Genomic DNA, 12,144 nt, shown 5'->3' with positions numbered 1-12,144 from the left:
TTCACTGCATATGTTCTTGGTCATCCAAGAAATCCCTGGAGTAAGGCCTTCCCATCTACACGCGTAACTGAAGATCAATTTTCCGGTTTCAAATATGGTACATGCTCTCTGTAGTACAAAGAACAGAATGCGTTCACTGCATATGTTCTTGATCATCCAAGAAATCCCTGGAGTAAGGCCTTCCGATCTACACGCGTAACTGAAGATCAATTTTCCGGTTTCAAATATGGTACATGCTCTCTGTAGTACAAAGAACAGAATGCGTTCACTGCATATGTTCTTGGTCATCCAAGAAATTCCTGGAGTAAGGCCTCCCGATCTACACGTGTGACTGAAGATCAATTTTCCGGTTTCAAATATGGTACATGCTCTCTGTAGTACAAAGAACAGAATGCGTTCACTGCATATATTCTTGGTCATCCAAGAAATCCCTGGAGTAAGGCCTTTCGATCTACACGTGTAACTGAAGATCAATTTTCCGGTTATATGGTACATGCTCTCTGTAGTACAAAGAACAGAATGCGTTCACTGCATATGTTCTTGGTCATCCAAGAAATCCCTGGAGTAAGGCCTTTTGATCTACACGCGTAACTGATGATCAATTTTCCGGTTTCAAAGAAGGTACATGCTCTCTGTAGTACGAATAACAGAATGCCCTCACAGCATATGTTCTTGGTCATTCAAGAAATCCCTGGAGTAAGCAATTTGATCTTCACGCGTAGCTGAAGATCAATGTTCCGATTTTAAATATGGTTTATGCTCTCTTCATATTGAATACATTTGTGTTGAACTTGATGTTAAACTTAAAAAACACGCAAATGATTCAAATATGACGTCCACTATTTTTTTAGATTTCTAGACCCCCCTCCCTCCTCTGTCACGCTTTTTTGTATACCTTGTATATGCAGTGTCACAAAATCTTACAAACCCCTCCCCTCCTAAAACCTGTGACATCATTGTTGAACGACCTCAAAGAAAAAAAAACCCAACTTAGTTCACCGAATTGTGATACTGCCTTTCTCGCATTTAGTCAAGACACCAACCTTATATGTCGCTTATATGGCTCGGTTTAATGTACCATTTTCGTAATAACTTTCAAACGCGATCAACTAGGCTTTGCCTTCTATCGAATAAAACTTGTTGCGAGAAAATCGGCTAAGGATTGCTATAAGAAAAGTTGTCAAATGTTTTTCTTAGCTTTTGTGCACACATACACACACATACACACACATACACAAACACATACACACACCTACACACATGCATACAGTTCGTTGAGTCGAGTAGATTGGTATATAACACTATGGGTCTCCGGGCCTTCTATAAAAAGTTCGTTCTTGGAGTGAAATGATAGCCTTTCGGTACAACTTTGTTGTATGAGAAAGGCAAAAATAATGGGTACATTATATATTCAAAACAGGCCTTCAGATCGTTATTTACGCGTGTCGATCTGAAATGATCCACTTCAGGTATTTCTTGGATATCCGCGAACGGCTTTCATACGCAGATTCTGTTACTGTGAAACCTCCATGAGTCGATATTAAAGGGACCTTACATTTACAAAACCATCTTGTAGATCATTGGTTATGCATGTAGATCTGAAGGCCTCCACTTCAGGTATTTCTTGGATAACCACGAACGTCTTCCATACGCAGATTCTGTTATATGTACTACAATGGGTACATAACATTTAAAAAACAAGCCTGTAGATCATTGGTTACGCGTGTAGACCTGAAGGCCTTCACTTCCGGTATTTTGTGGATAACCGTGAAGATCTTCCATATGCAGATTTTATTATATGTACCACAATGGGTATATTGCATTTACAAAACAGGCCTGTAGATCATTGGTTACGCGTGTAGATCTGAAGGCCTCCACTTCAGGTTTTTTTTATAACCGTGAAGATCTTCCATACGCAGATTCTATCATATGTACCACAATGGATATATTACATTTACAAAACAGGCCTGTAGATCATTGGTTACGCGTGTAGACCTGAAGGCCTTCACTTCAGGGATTTCTTGGCTAACCGTGAAGATCTTCCATGCGCAGATTCTGTTATATGTACCACAATGGGTATATTACATTAACAAAATAGGCCTGTAGATCATTGGTTACGCGTGTAGATCTGAAGGCCTGCACTTCCGGTATTTCTTGGATAACCGCGAACGTCTTCCATACGCAGATTCTGTTATATGTACCACAATGGGTAAACTACATTTACAAAACAGGCCTGTAGATCATCGGTTACGCGTGTAGACCTGAAGGCCTTCACTTCAGGGATTTCTTGGATATCCGTGAATATCTTCCATACGCAGATTCTGTTATATGTACCACAATGGGTATTTTACATTTACAAAACAGGCCTGTAGATCATTGGATACGCGTGTAGATCTAAGGCCTCCACTTCAGGTATTTCTTGGATAACCGCGAACGTCTTCGATACGCAGATTATATCATATGTACCACAATGGATATATTACATTTACAAAACAGGCCTGTAGATCATTGGTTACGCGTGTAGACCTGAAGGCCTTCACTTCAGGAATTTCTTGGATAACCGTGAAGATCTTCCATACGCAGATTCTGTTATATGTACCACAATGGATATATTACATTTACAAAACAGGCCTGTAGATCATTGGTTACGCGTGTAGATCTGAAGACCTCCACTTCAGGTATTTCTTGGATAACCGCGAACGTCTTCGATACGCAGATTATATCATATGTACCACAATGGATATATTACATTTACAAAACAGGCCTGTAGATTATTGGTTACGCGTGTAGACCTGAAGGCCTTCACTTCAGGGATTTCTTGGCTAACCGTGAAGATCTTCCATGCGCAGATTCTGTTATATGTACCACAATGGGTATATTACATTAACAAAATAGGCCTGTAGATCATTGGTTACGCGTGTAGATCTGAAGGCCTGCACTTCCGGTATTTCTTGGATAACCGCGAACGTCTTCCATACGCAGATTCTGTTATATGTACCACAATGGGTAAACTACATTTACAAAACAGGCCTGTAGATCATCGGTTACGCGTGTAGACCTGAAGGCCTTCACTTCAGGGATTTCTTGGATAACCGTGAATATCTTCCATACGCAGATTCTGTTATATGTACCACAATGGGTATATTACATTTACAAAACAGGCCTGTAGATCATTGGATACGCGTGTAGATCTAAGGCCTCCACTTCAGGTATTTCTTGGATAACCGCGAACGTCTTCCATACGCAGATTCTGTCATATGTACTACTATGGGTACATTACATTTACAAAACAGGCCTGTAGATCATTGGTTACGCGTGTAGACCTGAAGGCCTTCACTTCAGGAATTTCTTGGATAACCGTGAAGATCTTCCATACGCAGATTCTGTTATATGTACCACAATGGGTATATTACATTTACAAAACAGGCCTGTAGATCATTGGATACGCGTGTAGATCTGAAGACCTCCACTTCAGGTTTTTCTTGGATAGCCGCGAACGTCTTCCATACGCAGATGCTGTTATATGTACTACTATGGGTACATTACATTAACAAAATAGGCCTGTAGATCATTGGTTACGCGTGTAGATCTGAAGACCTCCACTTCAGGTATTTCTTGGATAGCCGCGAACATCCTCCGTACACATATTCTATCCAATGTTTCACAATGTACACATATCATATTCAGAACAGGCCAATATTAATTGAATTTATGTTATTTTTATTTAGCACGGTATGATACCGCATAAAAAACTAATTTGGTGTACTTGTAGAAATCGCACACTAATACCAACAGATTTATTTGACAGCAATCCATCGAATTTTAGACTGGACGAATGAAAATTCTCATGGACGTAAACAGATTTTCATAAGAAAAAATTTGAAAAATTTGAAGGGTATTTTTAATTGCCGATTCTCAATAAACTATGATTTGTTCAATGCGCTAATAGTACACAATGAAAACTAGGAACTCTAAAATACGTGTTGCATACAACTTAGTTAGAGTAAGTAGTTGGGCTGGCGTATAAATTAGATTTGAAAACCAAGCACTACCTACTACGACGGGAATTAGCTCACTACCCTATGTGTTCCTGAATTGGAAAGAAGCTTGCATTGCCTTGGCCGAAGGCTTGCAAATGAGGAAAAACCTACTTTAATATTATCGTGAATTTCCTTGAAACGTGTGTACGCTTCTTTCAAAGTCGTCATCATTAATCGTTTTTTTTAAGTTTTTACTGACTAGTTTGGTGTCATTTGCTTGACTGAACAAAAAAATTACCATAAGATCTTCAACAACCTTAGTGGTAGTAATTTTTTTGCTTTTTCGTGAGCATTGTCATGGTATGTACCTATCATGCATTTGTTGTTGTTGAAGATACCCGTTTCCTCCCGATCATAAAGTCTATTCTCTAAGAGGTATATAGACGTATACGTGTATATAAATCTTTGATTTTGCAGCTTTTGTCTTAAAAATAACATTTCTGATATGTTTCTTATTATCAACAGGTTTCAAAACTATTAAAAGAATTTTTCGCCAGTCACGTACAATGAAAATTATGACATTATCAATACTTTTGATCACAACACTGGATTGTGTCTAAGTTTCTTATAGATGGTATGCATAATTAAATCAAAAAATCAAAATTTTCAACGTCTGTTGTCTGTGATTTTTTTCATCAAATGCTGTGTCTCGTTGTCTAAGGTTGTCACTGGTTTTGTTTTCTGCATCTGATAGTAAAAAAGAATTGAAGTGTCAAATATTTTATTTTTTGTGAGAATTTCCCCGCGTGCTGCGTCTGGTTGGCTAGTCACCGGACAGACAAACAGGGCTACTATATATATGATGATGAGGTCTTCAATACGTTGTTTCTTGGTTTTATTTGAACATTCCTGATACGGTTTTTGAGGTTGTTGAATGTTGAATAAAGACTTGGCAATACCTTCAATAATTGTATTCGGATTGGGAGGAAGAATTACCAACGAAGACAAACAGCGAGAGTTTTGCTTCTCCAATTTCTTGAAAGATTGAAAGTTTTTGACCATTTTTATCAGTTCTCAAACAAAATAGTTTGCAATACTGCTTCCGTTCTATCTCAAGTTCTTTGGGGAAATCATCTGGGTTATATAAATCAGACAGAAATTTCAATACATGAACTCTTAATAGAGCAGCTGGAATCACTTCCATTCTCTTATGAATACTATACGTAAGATCTGGTGCGATTTTCAGAGATGTGTTTTGATGTACTTTTTTTAAAAGCTGTATTAAGTTGTAGATTCATGGCTCCTTAAAGTGTTATACACGCCTGAGCCTACCAAATAAACGAATTTGGAAAAAAAAGTTGTGGATTATTTCTTCTTATATAACTTCATGCCCATGACTTGGAAGCTTTACTTATTACAATGGTCGAAATATGTCAAACTTAAACACATTGAATTGGATCTTAATTACTTGATTCTACGCTTTTCATATCGATTTTTACATTGACAGGTACCGTTCGAAAACTTAGGGAATGAAAAATATGCGTTTCACTAACATGTGATAAATCATCCATTTTTCAGCGACGGAAATGATTATAAACACGAGTTGTTTTGACCGTCCAAGTGACCTTACAAAGATACTAATGCGCATACTGCATAATAATTGAAACATATGTTAATATCATGGTCTACTTGATTCGACTAAATACGAGAGTCGATGTTTCTATTTTTGTCCAAGGGACAAAAACTGTGACGTGTCGGCTCGAAAGTAGCGATGCTGTGTGGCTCTTTGATCGTGCTTACCGGGTTGGTGTCAACAGAAACGCTCGATAGCGCAATCGATTTGTTCGCAGTGGCTACACTGCACTGTGGCTGTCACTGGAAGCACTGGAATGTTTTTGGTCCGTTGGTGTTTGTAGTCGGGACTAGTTGGTTCTGTACCCAATCGTGGGTTCTCTGTGAACTGCCATGCGACAAACGATGTGTCTTGCTGCTATTGATACTGGTTTCTCCATCCTCTTCAAGCTGGGCTTGCAAATCACGTACTTTCTACCGATGAATTATTTCTCCAGACGTTTTTCCTATTCGAGCCGTTGGAGGTCAAAAGAGGCGCACTATGCTCAAGAGCTTGTCTTCGACGATTGACTTTTTTTAGAACGGGTTGCACACGCCCAGCAGACATAGTTACAAGCTCGTGGCGAGTTCAGAGGTTTTCTCGGCTTGCAGTGGGCATTGCATCATCAATTCCTTCCCATCTTCGATACACCGTGAAAACGTGGCCAGCACCGTTATCGACCATTCAAAAATACTAGAGCTCTCGGACTGTGCACATTGAGGTTAGAGAGCAAATCCCATGCTTCCATCTATTAGGTTCCTTGCAATTGCAATTGTTATGGTCAATCACGGAGTAGCAACTACGAAATACACAAGTCATCGTGCTTATGCTCATGTTCACGATCAAGCTGTAATGTAGACGATATAAAAAGCTCCCGTATGACAGTCGTGATGCATGGATAGGATGACTTTCACTACTTTCTGCTGCGAGTGGATCGAGTGACCCTTTCGCAACGGGATGCAGATGTCTCGCCGTTTGTAACAGGTACTATTGTGTGGTGTCGTTTTCACTCTGTTCGGATCGTGAGGCTGTTTTCTTTTATTGAATTATGGGACATACGATTCTATCCGGTCTATATCCGCATATTTCTACGGACTTTATTTGCTCTACATCCGCAACGTCATAAGATCATCCACTTTCAGAAATCGGGTTCAGCATGAGATTAAAATCGAGATCTAGGATATCACTGACCAATCCTGTAAGCTTACATTCCTTGTATTAAAACCTTACAGAATTGCCAAGATTTTATACAATATTAAACAGATTTGTTTTTTCGTGTCCTGTTTTCATAACATTTAAATAGTCTAAACGAGCAATCGCTTAGAAATCTCATTGTTAAATATTGTTAATGGCAAAAACCAATTTTCAACCGGAGTGCTAATGGATTGTCTGCAAATGCAATGTTGTTTCAGAGTGATGATCAGATTCACTAACAGCTTCTCCAGACGATAAAACCCAAACAAGAATTTTCCATTCTCTTTGCACATAAAGCGGCCATAATAAGACAACTGCAATGGATCCGTTGCACTTTTCTTTATCTTAAGTCGACACTTTTACAATCATCCAATTCTATTATGCCCTGACAAAAACCTTCCCATTTCAAATGTCCCCACACTAAAAGCCCTTTACACGGACTCATGTGTTCGGATGTGACAGTAATATGCGATTGAATTAATTATGATACTGATACTCAGCGCGCTACACGCTTTCTCGACCCTTGGAATAACATCTTCTTGAATTCCAAGACGTTGTCGTCGCCTGACGATGCCAAACAAGCATAAAAATTCAATTTACTCGTGTTGAATCTCCGTTCACTTTCTCTTCTCATTTTTTTTTCTTTTTTCCAGCGTCATCCGGATCGGCACCGCTCCACAACCGACTGCGACTATTCTGGCCGCCGTGGATCCAGTCACCGTACCGAGACACCGGCCAATTCCCAACTACGATGGTGTGGCCGTCGTCACTCACAGCTGCATTAATGGCGGTATCGTCCTTCTTGGGGGGTGGTCCATCGTTGATGGTGCTCCTGTCGTCGATTGTGGTAGTGCTCCCGTTAATGGCTTCCTAACGCTGTTGCGGTAGGGTTGGGGTCTGAGCACTGGCGATGGCTGCCGAGCAGAGCGTTGTACAGTCGGTGTGAGGTTTATGTTTATGTTGTTCTCAGCGTTGCTTCTTTTCAAATACCAAATACCAACGGCCCTTTTCCCGCGCGTTACAGGGGATGATTGGATCGGAACGAACGCTGAACTTTGATTTTCCGCTGGAGAATGATGTTTTAACCCTCGAAGGGGCAAGCGAGTTTGCAAAATCGCTTATTATGAGTCGAAAAACTTAATTTCAGTTGACTTGATCACATTTAGACATATTTTATTACATATCAAGTCATTTGAATTTAAGATTGAATCGATTCTGAAGTCTTGGAAAATTTCGTGAACACGCTTGCGCTATTGAGGTTTCAATCCAATACAGGGGGATCGTGAACGATGCCATATACAAAAACTATGTCCGCTTGGTATCTGCACGGAGCAAAGACCAGAAATAATGTGGATTGTGAAAGCAACAGCGTTTCGTTTTAGATCCTTGCACGGAAAAGCTTTGTTGTGTAAAATCGTGGATAAAATATCTAGTGAAGAAATAAAATGCTATTTTTTGTATTTTAAGCCAGCTACGCTACAAGTGTAAGAGTCTAAAGGTAGTTATATGATAACAAAAATTGAAATATTTGGAATAAGATCACATAGTCAATAGTTGAATAATTAGAACAATACCACTCTTAAGGGCATAGTTAATAAGTTTCGTGTGAACTCACACACCAGGATATCGAATCTGAACTAAAACACGTTCTAAACAATGATGGTTGTACAGCAAATTCACTCACAAACACTATAAATAGCAGAAAAAAAATACCATCCCGTTGAAAAAAAATATTATTTAAACTTCTGAAAACTGCATTCCAAATGTTCATCAATCGGGTCTGTAGAGCACGAGAAAACGAGCGAAATATCGCTAAATAATGCAATCTCACAATCTATACGAAATTGTACATTCAAATGGGAACGTGAAACAGCGGTCACCGTAACTGAATTTGTGATCGGAACACATAGAACAAAACTAGAGGCTGATTGCTCCTCCCCACCGCTGTGTGGATGGTGCTGTGGAGACGACGCAAACGATGGGAGAAGAGAAAACGAATGTTGTATAGTGAAAAAGTCTATTGGAAAAATATAAGAAACGAAACCTTCAATGAGTTGTAACGAGGTTGCTTTTGTGAGTAGAGTGATGTATCACAGCATATTTTATTTTTTTTCGGGGCTGATTGCATAGCATGAATATGCGCAACGATAATTAGTTTTGACGTGAATTACGTCTTGGGGGAAGTCTCGGATACAGCTTAGCTTAGTTTAGACTGACTGTACATATCAATGGTTGCTACTCCGTGATTGATCAGAACTGGTGTAAATTGCACTTCGATCCAAGTGAAAGTGTACCATATATTGTAGACCATAACGGATCAAGACGAGCTCGGTGGTCTCGGTGGACTTTGTATTTCTATCTTAGTTCTTTCTGTTCTGTATTTCACGTTCTACCAAAACGATTCCTACTGTTATAACCCTCCATCCTAAAACCTTCAGTAGAATCAATGAGAGGGTAGGTATCCAACTAACCATCCTTCCACTTCCTCAGCATTCTCAAAGATGTGGCCATGGCCATCCCACGAATTCACTTCACCAACGACAGTTCCTTAATTGAATACGATTTGTCCATAAATCATGCTATTCAAGGAATACCAGATCATCTTCGACAAATATCTATTCCCTCTCTTTTTTTTCTGAAAAATATGAACATGTTGTTACCTGCGGGTAACAATTGATATTTAATCCGAATCACGATTACGGGAAAATAGGGACAAATTTTGTAAATTTCATTTTGGATCTATAACTGTCAATTTGTATTGGATGCGCTTGGGCACTTGGGCAGGAATCAATACCATTTCTTCGAAAGACATTTCGTCGAATGACATTTAGTCGAATAACCTTTGGTCATTCTTTGTCGGGCTACCTTGCGAGACAGACGTTCGTCTTGTACCTCTGGGTCCTGTGCCGGTTTTTTCCCTCGTGTATTAGGTTTTTTACCGTGAGAAAGTGTGAAGTGACCAAGATCTTTAGCTAGACTAAGAAGTGGGACTTTTTAGCGACGCTATTAAGTACCCGTGAGAAGTTTTTCGTGGTTTTCTTAAAAAAAAATCACGTGCGCAAAGTATATCAGCGTCATTACGCGCGTCAGTTCATCGAGCCAAGCTTCATCGCTCCCTGCTGTCCCTACCTATCGTGCGAGCAGAAAGCAGCAGACACCGATCATAACCGCCATCGCAGCCCAGACGGAGCGTTCGCTGCAAGTGGTTGGTGCGAAGACCAATACATACGTCTCTTGTGGTTGGTCCCGTTCGTGCCACGTGCTTTCATCTGGTGCGTACTGTGGTGCTGTGCAGCTGTCGTCAATAGAAGTTGAGTATTATAATTTTTCCCTCGTTGTTTCCCCCTTTTCCAATCCTAGTCGATAACTTTATGATAGTTTTATTTTAGTTAGTTAGTAGGTAGTAGTTAGATTCTCTCATTTACCCTCCCTGTAGTGTTTTTCAGTATTATTAGTATTAGTTTTCTCTCTACTTGTGATAAGGTTCGTTAAAAATTTTGTGTGCCTCGCTGCAGCGGAATAGTTTCCGCAATGCACGAAGGCGAAGACGGCGGGGGTCGTATATCGTATACCCAGTCCGATGATAATTTATTGGGTTCTGGTGTTCCAAGTCAAACCAAAATGGATATCAGCAACACTGGTACGACCCCCCGCCAGAAGGCCTACCCTCCCGACTTTAATGGGCCATACGTTGTTTTCTTTCGACCCAAAGGAAAACTATTGAATATTAATCAGATCAGTAAGGATCTGGAAAAGCGCTTCTCGTCGGTAACCACCATCGACATGGTCGGTTCCAACAAGTTGAGGGTCACTGTTGGTGATCGTAAGCAGGCTAACGAGATTGTTTCCTGTCAGCTGTTTACGTTTGAATATAAAGTGTATTTGCCGAGTCAGGCAATCGAGATCGCGGGCGTGGTCACCGAAGGGAGTATGACCACCGAAGATATACTTCATGGCGTCGGCCAGTTCAAAAACCGTTCGCTTCCTCCTGTCCCGATACTGGATTGCAGGCAAATGCATTCGGTGTCGCAGGAGGGAGAGAAAAAGGTCTACTTGGCTTCTGACTCCTTTTGCGTGACCTTTTCCGGGTCTGCGTTGCCTGATTTTGTGGTGATTGGCAAACTTCGATTGCCTGTTCGGCTGTATGTGCCGAGGGTGATGAACTGCGTTAATTGCAAGCAGCTGGGCCATACCGCTCAGTACTGCTGCAATAAACCTCGCTGTGCATCATGAGGACGGTGCATGCAAGACTGCGCCGAAATGCGTTTATTGCAACGAAGGCCCTCCGCATGCTCTCACCGCTTGCCCTACGTACATACAGCGACGAGAATATCAGAAGCGGTCTCTACAGCAGCGTTCTCGACGAAGCTACGCCGAGATGCTGAAAAAGGCCGCTTCGCCTGTTGAAGCAGATAACATTTACTCGTCTCTGTCAATTGATGATCAAGCTTCTGACTCTGAAGTTGGCGAAGGGGTGTCCTTTGTTTTCAAAGGGACATCGAGGAAACGAGGAAAACAGAGCCAGAGATCCTCGAAAAAATCTCGAAAACTACCACGCAGTGTTCCCCAAGCCAACATGGCAAAATCGAAGGTAAGTGGAATTATCCCCAGACGTTCAGCTCCTAGAGTCTTTCTCCAGGAAGAACAGGACTTTCCGCCCCTTCCGGGGACATCTAAAATCCCTGATGTTCTTACTTTTTCAATTTCTCCGTCAGCTGCTGGGCATCGAGATCAATCCCAGGATGCTCCAATGTTCACGTTTGTTGGCATCGTGGATTTCATCCTTAACTTCTTCAACGCTTCTGACCATGTGACAAACATGAGAAAGTGAAAGTTTGTTTATTGTCCGGTCGTGTTTCTCCAGTACGCGGATCGGCCGGTCGTCGAAGTGTAGTTTTGCTTTTTGCGGAAGGCAAAATGATCGGCCGGTCGTCGTAATTTTGCTCTGTTTTGCGCGGGTGAGTAAATAAATCAGAAAGTAAAAGTTTTTTGTCCGGTCGTGTTTCTCCAGTACGCGGATCGGCCGGTCGTCGAAGTGTAGTTTTGCTTTGTGCGGAAGGCAAAATGATCGGCCGGTCGCCGTAATTTTGCTCTGTTTTGCGCGGATCAGTAAATAAATCAGAAAGTGAAAGTTTGTTTCTTATCCGGTCGTGTTTGTCCAGTAAGCGGATCGGTCGGTCGTCGAAGTTTAGTTTTGCTTTGTGCGGGTGAGTAAATAAATCAGAAAGCAAAAGTTTGTTTCTTGTCCTGTCGTGTTTGTCCAGTAAGCGGATCGGCCGGTCGTCGAAGTTTAGTTTTGCTTTGTGCGGAAGGCAAAACGATCGGCCGGTCGCCGTAATTTTGTTCTGCTTTGCGCGG

The 12,144-nt window shown here is 41.0% G+C and overlaps 1 protein-coding gene across 2 annotated transcripts in view; it reads left to right on the top strand.

Moving 5' to 3' along the window:
• Window positions 1-8,836, top strand: part of LOC134215187 (uncharacterized) — a 305,718-nt gene extending 296,882 nt beyond the window's left edge. For both annotated transcript variants that reach the window (XM_062694424.1, XM_062694428.1), the window contains one exon: window positions 7,440-8,836. In XM_062694424.1, coding sequence (XP_062550408.1) covers window positions 7,440-7,660 — 221 coding nt within the window. In that variant the 3' untranslated portion in view covers window positions 7,661-8,836. The remainder of the gene's footprint in view (window positions 1-7,439) is intronic.
• The last annotated feature ends 3,308 nt before the right edge of the window (window positions 8,837-12,144 follow it).

Source organism: Armigeres subalbatus, chromosome 1, assembly GCF_024139115.2.
Source record: "Armigeres subalbatus isolate Guangzhou_Male chromosome 1, GZ_Asu_2, whole genome shotgun sequence".
Lineage (NCBI taxonomy): Eukaryota > Metazoa > Arthropoda > Insecta > Diptera > Culicidae > Armigeres > Armigeres subalbatus.
The sequence above is the reverse complement of the archived record's forward strand: the minus strand, read 5'-3'. Positions and strand labels throughout refer to the sequence as shown.